Raw genomic sequence first — 27,106 nt, forward strand, 5'->3', positions numbered from 1 at the left:
CATAATAGATTCTGTTACCACGGACCATAACAGAATTCTATGATGGCATGCACCACAGAAGCCTATAAGAGGCATTCCGGATTGCATTCCGTCATAATAGAAGTCTATGCTGGCCCTATATAGGCTTCTGTGGCGCATGTCGTCATAGAATTCCGTTATGGTCCGTGGTAACAGAAGTCATTATGGAATTCTTAGATAACCCGAATGCTCAACACTAGTTAATAACAGTATTTTTGTGTGTGTTTAAGAAATTGGTCAATCTGTGTTTTTTTGTATTAGTTTTTTTTCATGAAACTATATGGGCAGACAAGGCACGGTATGTAGGCCCCATACAGTCAAGCAATCAGAGCCCCTTAGATTTCCAAATTCTTATCCCATACCTCTTCTCGTACCTGATGGAGGAGAACATAGCTTAATAATATGATATTTATACTGAATATTTTTACTGAAATCCTTTTAAACACAGCAGTGAATAGTAGGCAGTGGGTGGAAATTGACTCCTTTGTCTGGGTCCCTGACAGCATTGCTACATTTTATGCCCCATGACTTTCCAGTGTGAGTACTATGTAATGAGATCATCAACCCACGTATATCACACTGTTTGTGGGGTGCTATAACAGATTGTTTGTTTTCTTTACTGCTTCCTGTTTGTAAGATACTACAGAATATGCAGGCACTATATAAGGGTTCTCAACTTTCAAACTATTTGACTTTCTGAAAACTTCCTTTGACTTCTACAAAAGATCAAAGGAGAACATTAAATTACAAAATAAACTTCATAGTGTGCTCTCTATGACAAATGAGCAGATATTGGTAGAATACTTCAGAACTGTATATACTTACCGGTTACATAGTCTAAACCTTCCAACAATTTTTTCTCTCTAGAGAAATCCAGGGCAAAGTTTTCAAAGGCATCATTTAAATTGACATCAGGGAGAAGAGCTTGAGAAGATGTTGTTGCCATGGATACTCTGTCATAAGATATGAACACCATTAAATATTTGGGTTGTTCTGTGATTTTTTTCTAACAGTAATTTCAATGTATTTATCTAGATTTACCCATTAGCTAAGCTACTGAAAGGGAAACTCCTTTGTAAGGACAATTATTCAAATGAGCACATCCTGATAACAAAATGTCAAAATTTCAACACTTTTTTTAAAAAATAATGTACTTTTAATTTAGCTGCTATTTTACATAGCATCTCTCTAGACAGCACTTCTAAACTCTACTACCCCAAATCACGCCTTGTTATTTCATTCTTTCTTGGTGATTGGACATCTTAATCTCATTGTGTTTATATGAATAAATGCATCCAATACTCCATACCAAGTCTGAGATAGACACCTGTGAGATTATTTTCAGACTATAAGTGAGATTTAGTGAGCAAAATATGCAAATTTTCTGCTGATGGTGCCAGAAAGCTTAGTACATTATGTGTGCTAAAAGTATTATGGCCTTGATTTATCATGTATAGAAAATGCAATCCAGCACCAGATTTTGAAATCATCAAAAAGGTCACTTCACAGATTTAAGGCTTGTTCACTTCCTTGGCAATAAGCATTTTGAAGGTAGAGAAGGATTACAGTGTGTAGTAAAAAACAAACAAAAACAAAATAATCCTTTATTGCAATGAATAACATAAAAAAAAAAAAACACACGTCCCCGCTGTCCTCTTATGCATTTCGACCAACAAGCGGTCTCAATCACATATTCTATTCTTGTTGGTTCACACGCATCAGAAGACAGAAGGGGCAAGTAGTTTTTTAGGCTATTACAATAAAGGATTGATTTTTTTTTTTTTACAACATGCCAGATTCCTTCTCTACCTTCAAGTTCTTGATTTATGATGCCTTTACTCCAGAATTCTGGCTTCAAATAGTAGTAAAATAGGGTTTTTGTGTCTTTTTACACTCATGTTGCCACTTTTTCCATTTATATACCACTCACTCCAGTTTGAAAAGGTCGTTAGAAATGTGGGTGTGGTTAGCTATGCTAATAGAGGACATTTATCATATCCCGACTCCTTTTTATGGCGTAAAAAAGTCAAACCCTGTGTTTGCAACTTTTTAAATGCCACTGCAACAAAATTACAAGGCCTGCACCTTGCCATAAATTAGGAGCATCCTCCTGCAGTGCTGGGGATATCAAGACCCTGCAGTACACACCAGTCTTGATAAATCTCCCATTATATGCATCTTCCTTAACACATGACAAGAATGTTTGTCCTAATTGGCTGGTACTTAATGTCTTAGGATCAGCATTCTCATCGTGAGGGTTAAAACACTGCCCCGGAAACCCTGCCGTGATTAACAGTAATGCCGGCGGATTAACCCCCTGTATGCCGCTGTCACGCTGACTGTGGCATACAGAGGGTTTGTGAGGTCTGTGGCAGCACTTGCTTCCCCATCGGGCACCAGCGATGCGGTGACGGGGACCCGATAGTTACTATGGCAGCCCCAATGCCTTACATAGGCATCGGGGCTGCCTGCTACAGAAGCCCAGGAGATCCAGCCCCAAGGCGGGGCCTCCAAGCCAACTGTCAGCGTCTTACATTTTAAGGGATCATGCACACTACTATATGTATTTTGCAATGAAGTCCTTTTGAATTCAGTATTTTGCGGAACAGAACAGCCCTATCTTTAATTAATAAGATAATTATCATATCCTTAATAATAGGACGCTATTTTTTGTGGAACGGACATGCGGAAACAGAATGCACATGGAGTTTCTTTTTTTTTGCAGATCCATTGAAATGAATGGTTCTACATACGGTCCATCAAAAAAAAAAAAAAAAAATTGAAAAAGACACCGAAAGAAAATATGTTTGTGTTTATGGTTATGGTTTTCGAAAAATGTTAATACATTACTCGTACCAGTATTCCGCTTTCCATGAGCCCATGACAGCACCTGTGAGAGATCATCCCCCTTCCGGACAGTAAACAGGAACTTCCCAGATATTTTAAAGGATCCTTCTCTCTCCATTCCTCAGTTTGTGACAAGATCCATAGGATTGAAATAATTCTATATACATTGAAGCACTCACTTCAAAAACACACGCACATATACAGTAGATCTAAAAAAATTCTACACACCCCTGTTAAAATTTCAGGTCTCTGTGATGTAAAAAAATGAGAAAAAGATAAATCATTTCAGAACTTTTTCCACCTTTAATTTAACCTATAAACTTTACAACTCAATTGAAAAACAAACTGGATTCTTTTAGGTAGAGGGAAGAACAACATATAGTAACATAGTACATAAGGCCGAAAAAAGACATTTGTCCATCCAGTTCGGCCTGTCATCCTGCAAGGTGATCCAGAGGAAGGCAAAAAAAACTGTGAGGTAGAAGCCAATTTTCCCCACTTTAGGGGAATAAAAAATTCCTTCCCGACTCCAATCAGGCAATCAGAATAACTCCCTGGATCAACGACCCCTCTCTAGTAGCTATAGCCTGTAATATTATTAAGCTCCAGAAATACATCCAGGCCCCTCTTGAATTCCTTTATTGTACTCACCATCACCACCTCCTCAGGCAGAGAGTTCCATAGTCTCACTGCTCTTACCGTAAAGAATCCTCTTCTATGTTTGTGTACAAACCTTCTTTCCTCCAGACGCAGAGGATGTCCCCTCGTCACAGTCACAGTCCTGGGAATGAATAGATGATGGGATAGATCTCTGTACTGACCCCTGATATATTTATACATATTAATTAGATCTCCCCTCAGTCGTCTTTTTTCTAAAGTGAATAACCATAATTTTGATAATCTTTCAGGGTACTGTAGTTGCCCCATTCCAGTTATTACTTTAGTTGCCCTCCTCTGGACCTTCTCCAGCTCTGCTATGTCTGCCTTGTTTACAGGAGCTCAGAACTGTACACAGTACTCCATATGTGGTCTGACTAGCGATTTGTAAAATGGTAGGACTATGTTCTTATCACGGGCATCTATCTGATGCAACCCATTATCTTATTGGCCATGGCAACAGCTGCCTGACACAGATTTTTGCAGCTTAGTTTGCCGTTTATTAAAACTCTGAGATCCTTTTCCATGTCAGTGTTACCGAGTGTTTTATCATTTAGTATGTACGGGTGACTTGCATTATTCCTTCCCATGTGCATAACTTTACATTTATCAGTGTTAAACCTCATCTGACACTTATCTGCCCAAGCCTCCAATCTATCTAGATCCCTCTGTAGTAGTATATTGTCCTCTTCAGTGTAAATTACTTTACACAGTTTAGTGTCATCTGCGAAAATTGACACTTTACTATGCAAGCCCTCAACAAGATAATTAATAAATATATTGAAGAGAATAGGGTCCAATACTGACCCCCGAGGTACTCCACTAGTTACAGTGACCCAATCAGTGACCCAAATAAATAATATGGTTGCATAAGTGTGCACACCCTTAAACTAATACTTTTTTAAAGCACCTTTTGATTTTATTACAGCACTCAGTCTTTTGGGGTATGAGTCTATCAGCATGGCACATTTTGACTTGGCAAGATTTGCCCACTCTTCTTTGCAAAAACACTCCAAATCTATCAGATTGCAAGGGCATCTCCTGTGCATAGCCCTCTTCAGATCACCCCACAGATTTTCAATCAGATTTAGGTCTGGGCTCTGGCTGGGCCATTCCAAAAGTTTAATCTTCTTCTGATGAAGCCATTCTTTAGTTGATTTGGTTGTATGCTTTGGGTCATTGTCATGCTGAAAGATGAAGTTCCTCTTCATGTTCAGCTTTCTAGCAGAAGCCTGAAGGTTTTGTGCCAAAATTGACTGGTATTTGGAGTTGTTCATAATTCCCTCTAGCTTAACTAAGGCCCCAGTTCCAGCTGAAGAAAAACAGCCCCAAAGCATGATGCTGCCACCACCATGCTTCACTGTGGGTATGGTGTTCTTTTGGTGATGTGCAGTATTGTTTTTGGGCCAAGCATATATCTTTTGGAATTATGGCCAAAAAGTTCAACCTTGGTTTCATCAGACCACAACACCTTTTTCCACATGCTTGGATGTAGCCTGGCTTGGATGTTTTTCTTTGTAAGAAAAGGCTTTCATCTTGCCACTCTACCCCATACTCCAGACATATGAAGAATACGGGAGATTGTTGTCACATGTACCACACAGACAGTACCTGTCAGCTATTCCTGCAGCTCCTTTAATGTTACTGTAAGCCTCTTAGTAGCCTCCCAGAACAGTTTTTTTCTCGTCTTTTCATCAATTTTGGAGGAACGTCCAGTTCTTGATAATGTCACTGTTGTGCCATATTTTCTCCACTTGATGATGACTGCCTTCACTGTGTTCCATGGTATATCTAATGCCTTGGAAATTATTTTGTACCCTTCTCCTGACTGATACCTTTTAACAATTTTTCTCTCTGATGCTTTGGAAGCTCTCTGTGGACCATGGCTTTTGCTGTGGGATGCGACTAAGAAAATTTCAGAAAAGACCAACTAGAGCAGCTGAACTTTATTTGGGGTTAATCAGAGGCACTTTAAATGATGGCAGGTGTATGCTGACTTCTATTTAACATGATTTTCAATGTGATTGCTTAATTCAGAACATAGCTACATCCCCAGTTATAAGAGGGTGTGCACACTTATGCAGCCACATTATTTAATATTTTTTTCTTCCCTCCACCTAAAAGATTTCAGTTTGTTTTTCAATTGAGTGGTACAGTTTATAGGTCACATTAAAGGTGGAAAAAGGTCTGAAATGATTTTTAACAGGGGTGTGTAGAATTTTTATAATATATATTTTATATGAAATCCGGCAGCACTCACTTTAGAGGTTATCAGGTGCAAGCGTCTCGCCTTTGACCATAGGCTTGTATATTCAAGGAAAAATCAACGCAGCACTCTTCTTGTAAAAAAAAAACGCCCTTGGCTTGAGAAGGATCCCGGAAGGGGATTAAAACGTTGCCTATTTCTGTGTCACATGTGTGAATAAAGACACTGCGTTTTTTTACAAGAAGAGTGCTGCGTTGATTTTTCCTTGAATATATATATATATATATATATATATATATATATATATCTCAATACCTGAACCTTTCTCAAGCAAAGCAAAGATATAGGACAAAATGACCAGTATATGCACACACATCAGGAAACCAGTAAGTTTGCAATTAAATCATTACATCATGTGATCAATTAAATCAATAGCAGGCCATAATATTTCATTATTCATATAAAACCCAGATTTAAACTGTAAAAATAAAAAAAGACATAGCAACCATGATTAAATGTATGAATAAATACCTGTGGATGATGTGCAAAACAATTATGTAATCATGACAAGCTAATATACATATGATGAGCAGAGAAGTAATTAATAAAATCCTAATAAAGTGCCATGTGCAAAAAATTAACCAAAGGGGACAATTAGGGGTGAATGTGGATATATTAACCAGGAGCTCCGCGACCTCATGCATAATGGACGCCAAACAGCGTGTCTATAACTACATTGCGCATGCCCAAGGTTGCGTTCATGTGAGCGTCTGTGGAGTTTGCGCACTTCTTACATCCTACGGCCATATTGGAAAAGGCAAAGGATCACACGACTCCTTGCGTATGCGCCAAACACCATGGATATCCAAATGTCTAATTTCACACTGGCCGGGCAGCCATAGTAATCGTACAATGTAACTAAATACCAGGGCAATAGGAAGAACAGACCACGGAGTTGGATGAATGTCCACCTGTCAAGCGGGTATCACCCTCTCTTCACCAGGGAAACAACGGGCGGCATTCCGCGTATCACTGCGGGCTCCACCTCCATCATCCCAGTGCATCCAATCCATAAGTCCTTGAGGGTTCTCCTCAAAACGCAACATCACAAAAATATAAATATTTCTTTTTGTCATGTTGCAACCTGGGTATGATAGAAAATAAAAGTTATAAAAACTAAGAGGTCGCAGACGTCTCTGGCCAGTGCAGCACACATCCATCCTTCCTCTTGTCCTCCATCAGTATATCATCTATAAATAAGAAAGAAAAATCATGTTAGTGAAATAATAATAAAAATTATATTAAATATATATTTTCGTCCTAAAATGACTACCAAATAAGCAAGAGAAGTCCCTATCGCACCTGCAGGGACCGAGGGCAAGCCACCATATTACAATACATTCCAAATTTTATAATCCACATTCAGACCATTGGGCCTAAGACTGTTAAGGGTATGTATCCATTGTAATTCTATTTTCTTAAGAAAATTTAATCCCCTCTTCTGAGCATGGGGATGTGGTCAATAATCCAGCACCTTAGATCCCTCTCTGTGTGTTTGAACTTAGATAAATGTTTAGAAACAGGTAAGTCAAGACTTTTTTTTTTCTAATAGTATTATGATGGTTGTTAAAGGGAACCTGTCACCGGGATTTTGGGTATAGAGCTGAGGACATGGGTTGCTAGATGGCAGCTAGCACATCCGCAATATCCAGCCCCCATAGCTCTGTGTGCTTTTATTGTGTAAGAAAAACGATTTGATACATATGCAAATTAACCTGAGATGAGTCCTGTCCCTGACTCATCTCACGTACAGGACTCATCTCAGGTTAATTTGCATATGTATCAAATAGTTTTTTTTACACAATAAAAGCGCACAGAGCTATGGGGACTGGATATTGCGGATGTGCTAGCAGCCATCTAGCAACCCATGCCCTCAGCTCTATACACAAATTCCCGGTGACAGGTTCCCTTTAAGACGAGTTTTTAAATCTGTTGAGGTTTCACCCACATACAATAAATTGCATGGGCATGATAAAACATAAATGACATAATCAGAGTCACATGTTAGATGGAAATAAATATGATATGAAATCCCTGAGACTGGATGTACAAAAAGACTGCCCTTACGAATATACCTGTAATTCACGCAACTAAGGCATGGAAAACAACCCAACCTTGGCTCACGCAGACATTTTGGATTTCCGATACAAAAATAGTGGAGGTGACCTGACAATCCACTCAAGATATTCCAATGCCACCTAATGATTTTTTTAATTTCATTACTACGTTCAGTGTAAGTAGAGATAAATGGGATTCTGGCCTGTTTCAATTTGGATTTCTGATTACCCAGGATGGTTTTTATATCTAATTTGCAAACTGCATTTTTGTGTTCCTAAAGTAACTCATGTGGGTAGCCCCTTTCTAACAATGTGTCTACCATGATGTTTAATGTGCTATCCAGCCTGTTATTCTCAGACACAATATGTCTTGCCCTAAGGAATTCCGAGTACAGAAGATGTTTTACCATCTTCCTTGGATGGCAACTATTGTAGGATAGGATGGTATTCCTATCAGTAGGTTTAGTGTATAATTGAGTATGGAGTTTGCCATCATAAAAAAAACACCCATGTATCTAAGAATTGCACTTCTGTATTGGAATAGACCAAGGTTAATTGCACTACACTGTCAATACCATTCAGAAAAGTTAGAAAATCCTAAAGTTCAACCTCACCTGCAGTCCATATGAGGAAGACGTCATCTATCTCCACCACCGCAACACCTGCTGGAAGTGGTGGGACACAGACAACGTCCTCCTCAAAACATTGCATGAATATGTTTGCTTAAGTAGGGGCCACATTGGACCCCATGGCCATGCCCCTTTTCTGTACATAGTACGTGTCTTGAAACAGAAAATAACGTTCAAAAGAACCACAATAAAAAGTCACGAGCTTGTACACAGAGAGAAGACATCTCCAACATCCTCAATATAGCATAAATCCCCTTGTCATGATCAATAGAGGTATATAAAGAGGTAACATCGAATGAGGCCAAAAATCACAGTTTGTATATGTGACTAATCGACTTCCTCCAATTTAACTAGGAAATCAGATGTGTCACGTATATATGAAACACCTCCAGTTGAAAAGTTACGCAATATTTTGTCAATAAAAATTGCAATGTGACTGAATACAGATTCTCACGCGTCTTGACAAACATGTACGCAACCTTAGGTATGTGCAATGTAGTTATAAACACACAGTTTGGCGTCCATTATGCATGAGGTCACGGAGCTCCTGGTTAGTGTATCCACGTTCACCCCTAATTGTCCCCCTTAGTTAATTTTTTGCACATGGCACTTTATTAGGATTTTATTCATTACTTCTCTGCTCATCATATGTATATTAGCTTGTTATGATTACATTTGGAATTTTCTACACAATTGTTTTGCACATCATCCATAATTGTTTTGCACATCATGGCGTTTTTTTATGCACTGTTTTAATCAGGTTTTTTATATAAATAATGCAATATTATGGTCTGATATTGATTTAATTGATCATATTATGTAATGATTTAATTGCACACTTGCTGGTTTCCTGATGTGTATATATACTAGTCATTTTGTCCTGTATCTTTGCTTGAGAAAGGCTCAGGTATTAAGCCGAAACGTTGCCTTACCACATGGGTGAATAAAGTTTGAGTTCATTATTTTATGAATTGGAGTGCTACCTGCTTTTTGTCTTCTGTATACTGGGTAAGCTTATTCCCATTGGGCTTTGCACCCTCTTTTTTTATTTTTTCACTCGGTGCTGTAATTTTTCATATATATATATATATGTATAACGATAATTCAGGGCAGCACTCCAAGTAGAAAAAATTGTGTGCCAGCGAAAGAACACCTTACCAAGGTGTATGATATAAAAATAGAAGACACCGCAGCACATCCGTTGGTGAAAAATAGTGGATCTTTATTCACCCAAGCGTCGTTTCAGTCCTCTTACTGGGACCTTTCTCAAGCAATGCATTGTAACAAACTGTGAGTTTATATAGTCATAAGTCATTAACATACATAAATGACAATCAAACATTCATGTGACAAAAAGTGTAAAGAAATCTCATGAGAAATAATCTTAATAAAGCTTTGTGCCTAGAAGATATATCCGATTCAAATAATCGAATTCTAAAGTGTCCAAGTATAGTGATTATGCCGTAACATAAAAGATTACATAAGTGACAATCAAGAGTTTAACCACTTCAGCCCCGCTAGCTAAAACCCCCTTCATGACCAGAGCACTTTTTACACTTCGGCACTACACTACTTTCACCGTTTATTGCTCGGTCATGCAACTTACCACCAAAATGAATTTTACCTCCTTTTCTTCTCACTAATAGAGCTTTCATTTGGTGGTATTTTATTGCTGCTGACATTTTTACTTTTTTTGTTATTAATCGAAATGTAACGATTTTTTTGCAAAAAAATGACATTTTTCACTTTCAGCTGTAAAATTTAGCAAAAAAAACGACATCCATATATAAATTTTTCGCTAAATTTATAGTTCTACATGTCTTTGATAAAAAAAATGTTTGGGCAAAAAAAAATGGTTTGGGTAAAAGTTATAGCGTTTACAAACTATGGTACAAAAATGTGAATTTCCGCATTTTGAAGCAGCTCTGACTTTCTGAGCACCTGTCATGATTCCTGAGGTTCTACAATGCCCAGACAGTAGAAAAACCCCACAAATGACCCCATTTTGGAAAGTAGACACCCTAAGGTATTCGCTGATGGGCATAGTGAGTTCATAGAACTTTTTATTTTTTGTCACAAGTTAGCGGAAAATGATGATGATTTTTTATTTTTATTTTTTTCTTACAAAGTCTCATATTCCACTAACTTGCGACAAAAAATAAAAAATTCTAGGAACTCGCCATGCCCTTCACGGAATACCTTGGGGTGTCTTCTTTCCAAAATGGGGTCACTTGTGGGGTAGTTATACTGCCCTGGCAATTTAGGGGCCCAAATGTGTGAGAAGAACTTTGCAATCGAAATGTGTAAAAAATGGCCTGCGAAATCTGAAAGGTGCACTTTGGAATATGTGCCCCTTTGCCCACCTTGGCTGCAAAAAAGTGTCACACATCTGGTATCGCCGTACTCAGGAGAAGTTGGGTAATGTGTTTTGGGGTGCCATTTTACATATAACCATGCTGGGTGAGAGAAATATCTTGGCAAAAGATAACTTTTCCCATTTTTTTATACAAAGTTGGCATTTGACCAAGATATTTATCTCACCCAGCATGGGTATATGTAAAATGACACCCCAAAACACATTGCCCAACTTCTCCTGAGTACGGCGATACCACATGTGTGACACTTTTTTGCAGCCTAGATGCGCAAAGGTGCCCAAATTCCTTTTAGGAGGGCATTTTTAGACATTTGGATCCCAGACTTCTTCTCACACTTTCGGGCCCCTAAAAAGCCAGGGCAGTATAAATACCCCACATGTGACCCCACTTTGGAAAGAAGACACCCCAAGGTATTCAATGAGGGGCATGGCGAGTTCCTAGAAAAAAAATTTTTTGCATAAGTTAGCGGATATTGATTTTTTTTGTTTTTTTCTCACAAAGTCTCACTTTCCGCTAACTTAGGACAAAAATTTCAATCTTTCATGGACTCAATATGCCCCTCACGGAATACCTTGGGGTGTCTTCTTTCCGAAATGGGGTCACATGTGGGGTATTTATACTGCCCTGGCTTTTTAGGGGCCCTAAAGCGTGAGAAGAAGTCTGGAATATAAATGTCTAAAAATGTTTACGCATTTGGGGGTACGGTGAGTTCATGTGAGATTTTATTTTTTGACACAAGTTAGTGGAATATGAGACTTAGTAAGAAAAAACAAAAACAAAAACAAACAAAAAATTTCCGCTAACTTGTGCCAAAAAAAATGTCTGAATGGAGCCTTACCAGGGGGGTGATCAATGACAGGGGGGTGATCAGTGACAGGGGGGTGATCAATGACAGGGGGGTGATCACCCATATAGACTCCCTGATCACCCCCCTGTCATTGATCACCCCCCTGTAAGGCTCCATTCAGACGTCCGTATGATTTTTACGGATCCATGGATCGGCTCCGCAAAACACATGCGGACGTCTGAATGGAGCCTTACAGGGGGGTTATCATTGACAGGGGGTGATCAGGGTGATCACCCCCCTGTCACTGATCACCCCCCCTGTAAGGCTCCATTCAGACGTCCGCATGATTTTTACGGATCCATGGATACATGGATCGGATCCGCAAAACACATGCGGACGTCTGAATGGAGCCTTACAGGGGGGTGATCAATGACAGGGGGTGATCAGGGTGATCACCCCCCTGTCACTGATCACCCCCCCTGTAAGGCTCCATTCAGACGTCCGCATGATTTTTACGGATCCATGGATACATGGATCGGATCCACAAAATACATGCGGACGTCTGAATGGAGCCTTACAGGGGGGTGATCAATGACAGGGGGTGATCAGGGTGATCACCCCCCTGTCACTGATCACCCCCCCTGTAAGGCTCCATTCAGACGTCCGCATGATTTTTACGGATCCATGGATTCATGGATCGGATCCACAAAACACATGCGGACGTCTGAATGGAGCCTTACAGGGGGGTTATCAATGACAGGGGGTGATCAGGGTGATCACCCCCCTGTCACTGATCACCCCCCCTGTAAGGCTCCATTCAGACGTCCGCATGATTTTTACGGATCCATGGATACATGGATCGGATCCACAAAACACATGCGGACGTCTGAATGGAGCCTTACAGGGGGGTGATCAATGACAGGGGGTGATCAGGGTGATCACCCCCCTGTCACTGATCACCCCCCCTGTAAGGCTCCATTCAGACGTCCGCATGATTTTTACGGATCCATGGATACATGGATCGGATCCACAAAACACATGCGGAAGTCTGAATGGAGCCTTACAGGGGGGTGATCAATGACAGGGGGGTGATCAGGGAGTGTATATGGGTGATCACCCGCCTGTCATTGATCACCCCCTGTAAGGCTCCATTCAGACGTCCGCATGTGTTTTGCGGATCCGATCCATGTATCCGTGGATCCGTAAAAATCATACGGACGTCTGAACGGAGCCTGACAGGGGGGTGATCAATGACAGGGGGGTGATCAGGGAGTTTATATGGGGTGATCAGGGGTTCATAAAGGGTTAATAAGTGACGGGGGGGGGGGTGTAGTGTAGTGTAGTGTTTGGTGCGACTTTACTGACCTACCTGTGTCCTCTGGTGGTCGATCCTAACAAAAGGGACCACCAGAGGACCAGGTAGGAGGTATATTAGACGCTGTTATAAAAACAGCATCTAATATACCTGTTAGGGGTTAAAAAATTCGGATCTCCAGCCTGCCAGCGAGCGATCGCCGCTGGCAGGCTGGAGATCCACTCGCTTACCTTCCGTTCCTGTGAGCGCGCGCGCCTGTGTGCGCGCGTTCACAGGAAATCCCGGCCCTCGCGAGATGACGCATATATGCGTGACTCTGCGCAGGGCTGCCACCTCTGGACCGCACATCTGCGTTAGGCGGTCCGGAGGTGGTTAAGATAAACACATGTGTATACATAATTGTGAACAGACCTTGTGTGGAATCGGGCTAGCTCAATCGTTGGCTGATACACTGTTGCAGACATCACCACATGGAGACGGCGTCCCGGAACTCAAACTGCGCATGTCCATGATGTCATAACGGGGGCGGTCACCTAATCCCGCGTAGAAACATGGAGCAGCAACTGCGCCTGTCTGTGACCTCACCGAAGGACTAATCACATGATCTCGTAGGCGGGTATCACATGACAGGTTGCATTTTGTACATCGCAATGGAATAAGTATAAGAGTTTTCAACAATAAGTAAATCGAGAGCAGCGGCTAATCGAAAAGGATGTATCACCCCGGGTATAATTACGGAAGACATGCAGTGTTAACGCACCTTCATCCGAACTTATAAGTGAAAAGTTCACCCCATTTCACTCCAGTAACCCTGTCAGGTGTGGAAGACATCCATAGTGATAATAAAAGCATCCTAGTAAGGTTGTATCATAACTATTTAGTATATATGCAGCTGTTGCGGGATGAGCCATAGAAATTCAAAAAGTGTCCAGCTTCATGTTGAGCAAAGCCCGTCCATCCAAGGAATCTGTTAGTGACAAGAATAAAAAATATATTATCCAAATATATTTGGATAATATATTTTTTATTCTTGTCACTAACAGATTCCTTGGATGGACGGGCTTTGCTCAACATGAAGCATGGAGTGAAATGGGGTGAATACGGTAGATACCGGCTTCCCCCTTTTTCACTTATAAGTTCAGATGAAGGTGCATTAACACTGCACGTCTTCCGTAATTATACCCGGGGTGATACATCCTTTTCGATTAGCCGCTGCTCTCGATTTACTTATTGTTGAAAACTCTTATACTTATTCCATTGCGATGTACAAAATGCAACCTGTCATGTGATACCCGCCTACGAGATCATGTGATTAGTCCTTCGGTGAGGTCACAGACAGGCGCAGTTGCTGCTCCATGTTTCTACGCGGGATTAGGTGACCGCCCCCGTTATGACATCATGGACATGCGCAGTTTGAGTTCCGGGACGCCGTCTCCATGCGGTGATGTCTGCAACAGATTATCAGTCAACGATTGAGCTAGCCCGATTCCACACAAGGTCTGTTCACAATTATGTATACACATGTGTTTATCTTAAACTCTTGATTGTCACTTATGTAATCTTTTATGTTACGGCATAATCACTATACTTGGACACATTCGATTATTTGAATCGGATATATCTTCTAGGCACGAAGCTTTATTTAGATTATTTCTCATGAGATTTCTTTACACTTTTTTTCACATGAATGTTTGATTGTCATTTATGTATGTTAATGACTTATGACTATATAAACTCACAGTTTGTTACAATGCATTGCTTGAGAAAGGTCCCAGTAAGAGGACTGAAACGTCGCTTGGGTGAATAAAGATCCACTATTTTTCACCAATGGATGTGCTGCGGCGTCTTCTATATCTATATATATATATATATATTTATATAGGTATATATTTTTTATCTCCATATACAAAATCTTTATCTGAAGATTTATTTTTTATTTATTTATTTAGGGTGGGAATTAATGTAGGTGCTGTCATGGGCTCATGGAAAATGGATTACAGGTAAGAGTATACTATGTATTTCTATTATGTCCCATGACAGCACCTGTGAGAGACTAAACTAGATGACTCAGGGTGGAAAGGGGGGGGGGGGGACCACAGCCTGCAGACCTTTTCCAGGTAGCAGCTCTACAAAATTTGGTCAATAGAGGCGCAGCCTCTCTCTGCCCAAGATGCCCAGAACACCTGAGCATAATGGAAATAAGTGGGAGAACCCCAGGCACCCCTTGCTCGGAAGAGAAGAGAATGTCTGGCTCACAAAAAAAGTTTAGAAATTGATGGAAAATCCATCAAAATGGTTTGGAAACAGCATTAGGAGGATGGCTGGATGCTTCTTGGACTCCTATTATCTGTGACATACAATAGACAACCACACAACGGCTATATGCCAAAAGCCAGGTATGTGGAATCCAACAATCTATCCATGAGATAGATAACAGTTAGCATATCTTACAATGGCATCCTTGTGCACTATGAGACATTCCAAACCAGCTCTGAGAGCCAGTAAGCCTCAAAGTTACTTCACATCTGTTGGATGGCTTGAGTGGACCTGCACACTTAGATCAATATCATTAGGGTGACAAAAAGTTTTCTGATTGTCCTAACATAGTATTCAATAAGCTTTCTATACAGTTTTGTCATGTAAAAACTAATTTGCATAAACATGGGCATATGAGAAAGACATGCAAATAAGCAGAATCTGCCTTGTTTTTCAGCTGAAAAACCATTTGCAATGAAAAGTTGCGATCTACACTACTCATGAACAGCGTCATCTTTTGGATTCATAGTCTTGTCATAAGACTATGAAACCAATAGATGGTGCTGTTCATCTTGTTGTGGTGCTAGTAAGTGGGGCACCCTGCTCAACAGAGTCCACACACCGTGTAGCACTCAGCCTATAATAGCCTGAGCTAACACTGATGTGTATATCGATTGCTGCTATCATTCACACATTTTCTAGCACTTTATCTGCGGTAATATAAGCTTGTTTATGACAAGACTACGAATCCAATAGATGGCACTGTTTATGAGTAGTGTAAATCACAAATATTCTAATCGCTAATTTTTATTGTGAATTTTCCATGCAAAAGGCTGAGTGCTACACGGTGTGTAGACTCTGTTAAGCACCCCACTTACTAGCACCCCAACAAGATGAGAAGCGCCATCTATTAGTTTCATAGTCTTATGACAAGACTAATAGTCTTGTTCATAAGACTATGAATCCAATAGATGACGCTGTTCATGAGTAGTGTAGATCGCAAATGTTCATTGCAAATGGTTTTTCAGCTAAAAAACAAGGCAGATTCTGCTTATTTGCATGTCTTTCTTATATGCCCATGTTTTTTGCAAATGAGTTTTTACATGACAAAACTGTATAAAAAGGTTTTTGAATATTATGTTAGGACAATCAGAAAACTTTTTGTCATCCTAATAATATTGATCTAGGTGCACAGGTCCACCCAAGCGATCCAACAGATGTGAAACAACTTTGAGGCTTACTGGCTCTTAGTGAGATGAGAGCTGGTTTGGAATGCCTCAGATGGGATAGAACATTTAGGAGTGATAGTACTTGATAAGAAAGTATGCAATAAAGTCCGATGATGATGGGATGGAACGTTTATGAGTGATAGATCGTAAATATTCCTATCTGAAGAAGAAAAAAGAAAAAAAGCTGGTTACAAGGCTGCCATTGTAAGGTATGCTGACTGTTATCTGTCTCATGGATAGATTGTTGGCTTCCACATACCTGTTTTTGTCATATTGCCTTTGTGTGGTTGTCTATTGCATGTCATAGATAATAGGAGTCCAAGACACATCAAGCCATCCTCTTAATGCTGTTTCCAAACCATTTTAAAGGGGTTTCCATCTATTTCTAACCTTTTTTTGTGAACCAGACACCCTCTCTTCTTCAGAGCAGGGGGTGCCTGGTTTTATGCTTGGGTCTCCCATTGACTTTTATTGTATTAAATTGTACTCAAGCACCTGCAGTATTCGGCCAAGTACTGCAATGTGCCGAGCATAGCGATGCTCGAGCCAAACAGCTGTTAGGCCGAGCATGCTTGCTCAACACTACTGAAAATCCCGTAAGAACCTGTAGACCCGCAGAAGAATACACGAAACCTATTACTCTAACAATCTACCTAGCAATAGAACGACTTGTGACTTTCAGACATCTATTTGGACGAGGACTGAAGTTTAGACCAAAAAGTTCTACTTTGGTCTCATCTGACCGCATGACTTTCTCCCATGCCTCCTCTGAATCATCCAGATGGTCAGACGGGCCTGGACATGTGATGACTTGAGCAGGGGAACCTTCCATGCAATGCATGATTTGAAACAATGACGTGCATAACTGTAGCGAGAATGCTCCAACAAACTCTATCTACAATGGAAACGAGGCACCACCACGCACCATTTTTAGAAGGAACCAGGCAGTATTCACCTAGCTGCACTTAAACTGGGGTGACACAGACTTGATAAAGGGGTCGTAGAGACCCCGAAATGCGTTGTCTCGTAATAAACTTTGTTGCATCCTGCATCAGGTTGTGGTTATGCGCCTTACGATTGTCTATTAGATACGTTTTCCAATATTTACCCGAGTGGCGACCTGGCCTTTGCCCCAAGGGTTTCTTGACGCATCTAGCAGCACCAACCTGTTACCTACAAATCTCACAGCCTACCTTCAATACAGTTGCACTTGATTTCGTGAAACCAAAAACAGGTGAGTTTATTATATTCACCCCTTTTTGAAGGAAGCTGTTGTATCTTGAGCTATTTACCCTATGAGCGCCTCTCTCACCCTGTGGCCGTAACTTTACTGCTCTACTGACAGTGACCTTTGAAACTATCGTCCCAGCTCTCTTCATCTCATTGACCAGATCCTCCCTTGTAGTTCTGGGCTGATTCCTCACCTTTCTTATCATCAGTGATACCCCACGAGGTGAGATCTTACATGGAGCCCCAGTCCGAGGGAGACTGACAGTTGTCTTTAGCCTCTTTCATTTTCTAATAATTGCTTCAACAGTTGATCTATTTTCACCAAGCTGCTTTGCAATTGGCCCATAGCCCTTTCCAGCTTTAGAGGAGGTCCACAATTGTGTTTCTGGTGTCTTTTGACAGCTCTTTGGTCTTGCCCATGGTAGTAGTTGGCTTCTGACTGTGGGGTGGACAGTTGTCTTTAAAGAGCTCAGACAGGTGCTACCAAGTTAGATTAATTAGTGGAGAAGAGGTTGACTTTTTAAAAGGCACAGTAACAGGTCTTTGAGAGCCAGAATTCTTGCTGTTTCTCAGGTGTTCAAATACTTAAGTTCAGCAGTGCAAGACAAATAAATTCTTTAAAAAAATCATACAATGCGATTTCCTGAATTATAATTTTTTAATTCTTTCTCAGAGTGGGAATGCACCTACAATGTAAATTTCAGACCCATCCACGATTTGTAAGTGGGAGAACACAAAATCGCATTGTTCAAATACTTATGTTTCTCACTGTAGCCTATAGTAAACTGAATAATAATAAAAATCAAACAAACAAAAAAAATAAAAATAAAAAAACTATCTCCTACCAAGAGATGGTGGGATACAATTCCTCTTACCCCCCAGGAATACCATGCTAGATTCTGAATGCTGCTTCTGCCGCTCCGTGTGCCATCACCTTCTTCCTGCATAATTTATAGCTAAAAGGGGTTCTTTTGGAAGGGGTCCGGTAACTATACAGTAACCTGACACTCACTACCCGCCTTGTCTCTGGCTCCTCCCGTTCCTGTACCAACGTGGAATGCACACATCACATCTGGCTCACTAGCCCACTGTGCGCCGGAAACGGGCCTGCCAACACACACGCCACCCAACGTGCAAGAGGGGGAAGATTTCCATCCCCCACCGGAACACGTCCCGGCTGCAGACCTGAAGGAACATGAGGCAGCCACCAGGACTTCCCCCATGGCAAGAAAAAGGAGACTAACCGGACTTCACAGCGGCTCCTAGTAGAGTCTTAGGGCTCTTTCACACCTGCGTTATAGTCTTCCGGCATAGAGTTCCGTCGTCGGGGCTTTATGCCGGAAGAATACTGATCAGGATTTTCCTAATGCATTCTGAATGGACAGTCCGTCCTTCAGGATGCATCAGGATGTCTTCCGTTCCGGAACGGAACGTTTTTTGGCCGCAGCAAATAGCGCAGCATGCTGCGCTTTTTGCTCCGGCCAAAAATCCGGAACACTTGCCGCAAGGCCAGATCCGGAATGAATGCCCATTGAAAGGCATTGATCCGGATCCGGCCTTAAGCTAAACGTCGTTTCGGCGCATTGCCGGATGCGACGTTTAGCTTTTTCTCAATGGTTACCATGGCTGCCGGGATGCTAAAGTCCTGGCAGCCATGGTAAAGTGCAGTGGGGAGCGGGGAGCAGCATACTTATCGTCCGTGCGGCTCCCGGGGCGCTCCAGAGTGACGTCAGGGCGCCCCAAGCGCATGGATCACGTGATCGCATGGACACGTCATCCATGCGCATGGGGCGCTCTGACGTCATTCTGGAGCGCCCCGGGAGCCGCACGGATGGTAAGTATGCTGCTCCCCCGCTCCCACTACTACTATGGCAACCAGGACTTTAATAGCGTCCTGGGTGCCATAGTAACACTGAAAGCATTTTGAAGACGGATCCGTCTTCAAATGCTTTCAGTACACTTGCGTTTTTCCGGATCCGGCGTGTAATTCCGGCAAGTGGAGTACACGCCGGATCCGGACAACGCAAGTGTGAAAGAGGCCTTACACAGTCAGGTAATCTCTACTAGGTATTATTCAAAAACCCTGGAGACCCTGCAGCCTCCTAATCAGATCTGGGAAATATCCACTCCCCTGTCCTATGGACAGGAAACAGGAAGAAACTGAGGAATGGAGAGAGGAGAATCCTTTTAAATATCTGGGAAGTTCCTGTTTCCTGTATGGAAAGGGGGAGGACTTCTCAAAGGTGCTGTCTTGGGGCGTATTGGAAAACAGGATTTTTTTTTTTCAAAAATACATTTGTGTAATATTGCAAAACTAAAAAAAAAAAAAAAACATATATTGGTATTACTGCATCCATAACAATTAACTCGAACAAATATCACATGATCTATCCCATCAGGTGAACATCATAAATAATAAATAAACAAAAACTGTCAAAATAGACATTTTTCATCACCTTACCTTACAAAAAGTGTACAAGAGAGTGATCAAAAAGTAGTATGTACCCCAAAATGGCACCAATGAAAACGTCAATTCACCCCACCCAAAAAATTGAACTTCCACACAAGATTATCGGCAGAAAAAAAAAAACACACATGGCAACACAAAAACGTTATTTTCTTTTCAAAAATAATAGCTATTTTTTGTCACCTTGCCTTACAAAAAGTGTAGTAGCAAGTGATCATAAAGTACTATATACCCTAAAATGGTACCAATAAAAACCATCAACTCATCCCACACAAAATGAGCACTTACACAAGATGATTAAAAGATGATGATAATAATAATAATAAAAAATATATAATATAATAATTAATATAATTATAAATAATACTAATTATAAATAATAAATTATTATTATAAATAATAATAATACTAATTATAAGTAATAATAATACTGTCAGAACATGGCGACAAAAACAATGGGGGGGAGATTTATCAAACTGGTGTAAGGTAGAACTAGCTTAGTTGCACATAGCAACCAATCATATTTCACCTTTCATTTTCCAAAAGAGCTGTGAAAAATGAAAGGTGGAATCTGATTGGTTGCTATGGGCAACTAAGTCAGTTCTACTTTACACCAGTTTGATAAATCTCCCCCATGATTTAAAAAAAAATATATACTTTGTGTAAAAGTGGTAAGATGTACAAAAAAAAACTATATACCAGCAGAATAAAGATAGTGTCATTTTGTTTGCATGGTGTTCACCACAATAAGGCCCCTTGCAGACGAGCGTGTCCGGATTAGGTCCGGATGCTTCCCGGGTGTATAGCGGCAAACCCGCGCGAGTAAGTACGCAATTGCAGTCAGTTTTGACTGCGATTGTGTTCCATTTTTCAGTTTTTATCGCGCGGGTGCAATGTGTTTTGCACGCGCGTGATAAAAAACTGAATGTGGTACCCATTCGGTGTTGTGTAGAAAATAATACCATTCTTTAATACAGAATGCTTAGTACAAGGTCAATTGAGGGTTAGAAAAATAAATAAATTAACTCACCTCCTCCTATTGATCGCGTAGCTGCCGGTCTCCTGTTCTTTCTTCAGGATCGGTCAAAGGACCTGTGGTGATGTCACTGAGCCCATCACATGGTCCGATTGGTGGTCAGAAAACCTAGCTGATCCAAGCCTGATTCATCTTGACAAAAAGTCTTGCCACATTTTGGGTGGACAGGCGATTTCTCCTTGGGGTAACTATGGCCCCTGCAAAACTAAACATCCGCTCTGATGCCACACTACTGGCCAGGCAGGACAGCTTTTCCAGGGCAAACTCTGCTAGTTGAGGCCACACATCCAGTTTGGTTACCCAGCAGTGAAGCGGATCTTCAATGTGGGGTGGCAGGGTGCTGTCCAAGTATGCCACCACCTGCTGGTTTAGGTTCTGCTCTACGTCTAGCTGCTGCTGCTGTGAGTAGTTTCTTAACTATGCGGGTGAAGAAAGCTACTCATCAGCGACTGTAGACTCAGGCTGCTGATGATGGAGAAGGTACTGCACCTGCCACCGCACCCCTCCCCAGCAGCCATGGCATGGGAACAAGAACACAGAGGGCCCCCCAGTCAGACCTGCGAGAGGATCGACGATGGCACAGATTGGCAGCTGCTGAGTACATAGGATGTCTCTGTAGTAGCTGAGTTTGTCCTCCCTCTCGGTAGGTGTAAAAAAGTCTCCCATTCTGGACCGGTAGCGAGGGTCCAACAAGGTGGAGAGCCAAAAGTCATCCCTCTGTCGAATGGTGATAATTCGGTTGTCTCTACGCAAGCAAGTGGGCATAGATTGGGCCATTTGTGCAAGTGACTCGCAGGGCCTCCCTGCCTCCATCTCCACTGCATACTGCCACGGTGTGTCTGGGTCCTCTGTCTCGTCTTCATCATCGCCCTTTAGCTCCTCTGGCTGTTTCTCATATCCTGTTAGCTGAGCAGAAAAAAAAACATTTGGATACACATTTCCTGTGCTCCAATGTCTTCCTCTCCCTCCTCTTCCAGTTCAGCCCCCACAGGGCTCATGTGGCCGTTAGATTGAGGTGCCATATCTCCTGTCACCTGACCAGCCATTGTTACCAGCATCTGTTCCAGGACATGAAGCAGCAAAATTACGTTGTTCATCCCGTAGTCCTGGTGACTGACAAATAACGTGGGGTCCTCAAAGGGCCTGAGCAAACGGCAGGTGTCAAGCATGAGCTACCACTGGCTGACATCAAAGTTACACAGTGGAGTACTCCTATTCGCTTGTATCATCATCCAACGGGTGGAAACGTTGCATATCAGCCTATGTTGGGGCATGCCGTTCTGCCGCTGCAGCTCAAGGAGGGTTTGTTTTGTGGTGTACGAGTGGCTGAAGTGCATGCAAAATTTCATGACAATTTTAGGATGTCTTGCAAATGGGTGGAAGACTTCAGGAACCGCTTAAAAACCAAATTGAATATGTGTGCCATGCAGGGCACATGGCTCAGCCTTCCTTGATGCAGCGCTGACACCATGTTCTTCCCGTTGTCGGTCAGCATGGTTACGATTTTGAGTTGTCGCGGAGAAAGCCAGGATTCGATTTCTTGCTGAAGGTCACAGAGCTGTTCCCTGTGTGACTCCCTTCGCCAAGGCAAACCAGGTGCAGAACAGCATGACACCACCGAGCCCTGCACATGTGGTATGCTGGAGAGGAACTTTGACTTGTCCCTGCAGTGGAGGCTGAGGACATGGTGGAGGATGAGGAGGCAGACGCGGACATTGTCGCAGGATCAACGGCGTGACAACGTGGAGGTGGAAGCAGCATGACCTGGCCAAGCTGCTGGTGTGGCTGTGCAAGAACCACATTCACCCAATGGGCCATAAAGGACATGTATTGTCCCTGACCGTAGTTACAGCTCCACAAGTCGGCACTGCCATGCACTTTGGCAGACACCGACAGGCTCAAGGACTGGCCCACCTTCTGTTCTACATGTATGTGTAGGGCTGGTAATGACGGCAAAGAAATGACGGCTTGGGACTCTCAACCTCAGCTCAGCACAAGCCATCAGTTCTCTGAAAGGTGCACAGTCCACCACTTCTGCACTGTTGGCTACGTGCATGAATACTGCTGTCTTTTGGCAATTGCTTTGGTAATTGATTGCTGATGGAATGACTGACGAGGAATAGGAGCAGGAGCATCAGGACCAGCAGAAGATGGGATTGACAGCTCCCTTAGGCTGAGGTGGTGGAGCTTGACTGGCTGAAACTGGGTGCATGCCACTGAGTGATGTAGGCTGGACCACCACATCAGAGCCATGGTTTACCCAGGTCAATTTATGGCGACGCTGCATATATTGACGAAGGGCCGTGGTGCCAACATTTGTACCCTACCACGCTTCACCGTCTGCCCACATATTCTACATATGGCCATGTTGACCTCCTCTGACGGCTTCACAAAAAACTGCCACACTGCCGAGTACCTGATTTCCCCCCCCCAACACTACTTACTGGCTGACTGCTACCGCCACTGCCTCCGTGAACCCCTGCAACACTCCTTTCCAGGCAGGTAAGCTGCTGAAAACCGGGTGTTCTACCCGGTGCCGATTTTGCTCCCGACCTCCTCCCACTGCTGCCACCTTGTTGTCTCCCGGCCACGCTAGTGACTTTTTGTCTCAGCCGTTGGCTCATGGGCAAGTTGCCACACTTCTGATGATGATGAAGCCCCTTCTTCACCCGGCTCCCAAGTGCGATCAGCTTTATCATCATCGAGTGGTGTCTACACATCACTGATGTCCTCCTCAACGGTCTCTGGGTCAGGAGCCTAACCACTTTCAATGCAAGCTCCCGCGTCACTCTCCTCATCACAACTTGCCCACCTAGCGGAGGAAGTGGCGGATGTCTCCTCCAGATCTTGGCTGGGCATTAGCTACTGACTGTACTCTAGTAGCTCTTCCTCGTTAAAGAGGGGCTGAGCCCACAGCATGTAGTACTTCTCACGGTGAGGGAACAGAAAAGGCCAGAGGCAGGTTGAAGACAGGTGAGGGGACTGGGCGTGCTCCTGGGCCATGCCAACTGAGGGTTGTGTCTGACGAACCCATCGACTGTTGGCTGGGGGTGTCTGATGTCCCTTGGGATGACAGAGTAAACCAATCAAGAACCGCTGGGTTGTTGGTCAAGATGCAACTGCTAGATGACACCGGGAGCTCAGGCCTCTCACTGCAACTCCTGCTGCCACGCCCCCTTACTCTGCTGCGACCTCTTCTTGCACCAGAAACATTCAGGCCTCTGCCACTCCTCTGTGCAGGGCCTGGCACTTCTCTGCTTGACATACTTGTAGCTGAACTAAACAAATTAAATGGAAATTAAAACACCCCTAAAAGTGACAAATATATTTTTCTTTTTGTACTGAAATAGTCCAGTAAACACTTTCACCAAAGTTAACTGCAGAAATGCACTGAGAATATATTTTTCTTGTTGTACTGAAATACGACCCTATACGCTTTCACCAGAAATAATTGCAGCAGTGAACTGAGAATATATATATTTTTTGTTGGATGGAAATAGGCCCCTGTACGCTATGAACATAAAATAATTAAAAATAAATCAGATTGAAATACTGAAATACCGAACTATACGCTTTCAACAGAATTAACTGCAACAGTGCAGCGAGTATATTTTATCCTTTTTTTACTGTAATGCGCCCCTATACACTTTCCACAGAAATAACAGCAACAGTGCAGTGCATATATATATTTTTATATATTTTTTTATTTTTTTTCCAGAAATAACTGCAGAAGTGTAATGCATATATATTTTTCTTGTCGTACTGAATAATAAGACATAAGCCTCTAAAGGCTTTTCAACATTTCAACACTTGCAGCCCAATAACAAATAGCTTCAATGACAGAGCTGTAAATAACTTTCCTATCAATGTCCCTAGCACCTTCTGATGTCTCTCCCTGCACTAAGATGCGGTATAATGATTCCTTCCTCCCTATCCTTTCCCTGCACTTATAAATCCTTTTTTTCTGTCTTTTTCCCCACAATTGTTTTTCCACTTGCTGTCCCTAGCACCTACACGTCTGTCTCTGCACTCTGAACGCTGGAAAATGACAGACTCTAAAATGGCTGCCATATTTATAGGGCTGTGACATCACAGGGCTGGCTGCTGATTGGCTGCATGCAGGCATGTCAATCTTGGTGATCCCGCCTACCCAGAGTTCCTTGTCCCTTGTCCTCAGTCCTCACAAGTGTAGGTGCTATTTAAGGAAAATTGTGATTCGTTACCATGTTATGCGAGGAAATTCACATTTGTTGCGGATCGAATTTTTCCTGAAATTCTAAACGAATTCCACTTCATCAGCTTTAATTTGCTCATCTCTATTTATTATTAATTGTTAAATATGAATAACTGTATGATGGGCAGGTGCCCTTGTATCACAGGCTCTAACCTCTAAACTATGGAGTCCCTGAATTTTTATAGGAGAGACAACATGGTATTTATAACAATACAATCAGTGTATTGCTATGAGTTTAGAGGTATAGGTAAATAAGTACTGGGGCTAGATCTTGTGTATTAAACTTCTTGCACATTCACCAGAGTTGGTGGGGTAGTGGATCCCTCATGGTGATTATGATCAATTGCCCAGAATAGAAAGATGCAAAAATGTGTGTATAAAACTTGTCGCTAATGCAATATATCTATAATTCTCAACGCGTTTCTCTGGTAGGCACAATATCATCCGGAGCCTCAGATATGGCAGGCAACCCTGTAAATCTAATTTGCTGAATGAACAAAATAGCAAATATTTTTTTGTATTGAGTTCAAATATTATAAGTATAATCTTGTGGTATATAATTGGAATAGTGGCCGATCCAGATGCCCTCATGCAATATGGTGGTTGTGGTGCACCCGACGGTCTGCGCATGCACCGGGCTGGGGCACCGCCCTCCGCTCCTGGATGACGATTGTCGCACAGTAATTGTGAACCTCCTCCTCCGGACCGGCTGGGCATGGCCTCCAGTGCGCCGTTCATGACAGACCGCCCGGCGCCATGTAAAGAGCACTCACCATTTAATACTACTCAGGTGAGTTAAAACAGATGGAGGACAGGCCAGCCAATTACATCAGTGATCCAATTAGTGATAGCCTATCAGCAAATAGGACATAGTTGTTCCACCTACTTAAGGGACTATCCTCATCACACCAGCCAGTACCCCTTGAAAAAGCTGAACGCGAAACGTGCGTTGGGGAGTGGACCGGTGGTGTTGCTGTGCGGTATACTCTAGCTGCTTGGTCAGTATTCTCTATGTGCCTATTATAATTCTATTCACCTTATTGCCTCAGCCTTTGTGGTGTGTATCATTACCCCCAAATTGTGGTATCTATTGTACAATATATGCATATGGGTTGTATAATGCAATGTGGAGCCATAGTGGTTAGGTGTAATACACCTTCTTACTGATGACCAATCAAGATTCTTGCACGTGCACTTTACTAATATATACCAGCAGTTCACCATCGGTCTTCTTGGTTTTTAATATGTATTGTGACCTGTGTTAAATGTCTTTGTGTGATTTGTGCCAATCATGTGTTTTTTGTGATTTTCTAATAAAATTATACTATTTTTGGATTACCTTGGTACCATTAGTGTTTTTTGTATTGTATTGACCCACTCCTTCTAGTTGGTTTTCATGCTATAATCAGGGGTGGGCCCTGAACTTTGTTTGGGCTATATATAGGTTCCTAAACATAATAGCAGCTGATACACTGTGCTAGTTGACAACACACATTGTATCAAAATGATGCATGGTAGAGCACGTGGTAAGCGCCTGACAAGGGTATCTGACAAGCCTTATGAGCATAGGCCCAAGGTAGCCAAAACCATTAATAATTGGTTGCAGGCTTTTTCGGTTTTGGGATGCATCATGGGTCAGAAACACCCCGAGCGTTCATCTTTCCATGATGTCTCAACGCCAGCCTCCCTTTCATGGAGCGGCC

At 42.2% G+C, this 27,106-nt stretch overlaps 1 protein-coding gene across 2 annotated transcripts in view; it reads right to left on the reverse strand.

Moving 5' to 3' along the window:
* MID2 (midline 2) overlaps positions 1-27,106 on the reverse strand; it is a 603,653-nt gene that overhangs the window by 290,675 nt on the left and 285,872 nt on the right. For both annotated transcript variants that reach the window (XM_044306559.1, XM_044306558.1), the window contains exon 5: positions 844-971. In XM_044306559.1, coding sequence (XP_044162494.1) covers positions 844-971 — 128 coding nt within the window. The remainder of the gene's footprint in view (positions 1-843; positions 972-27,106) is intronic.

This window comes from Bufo gargarizans, chromosome 9, assembly GCF_014858855.1.
Source record: "Bufo gargarizans isolate SCDJY-AF-19 chromosome 9, ASM1485885v1, whole genome shotgun sequence".
NCBI lineage: Eukaryota > Metazoa > Chordata > Amphibia > Anura > Bufonidae > Bufo > Bufo gargarizans.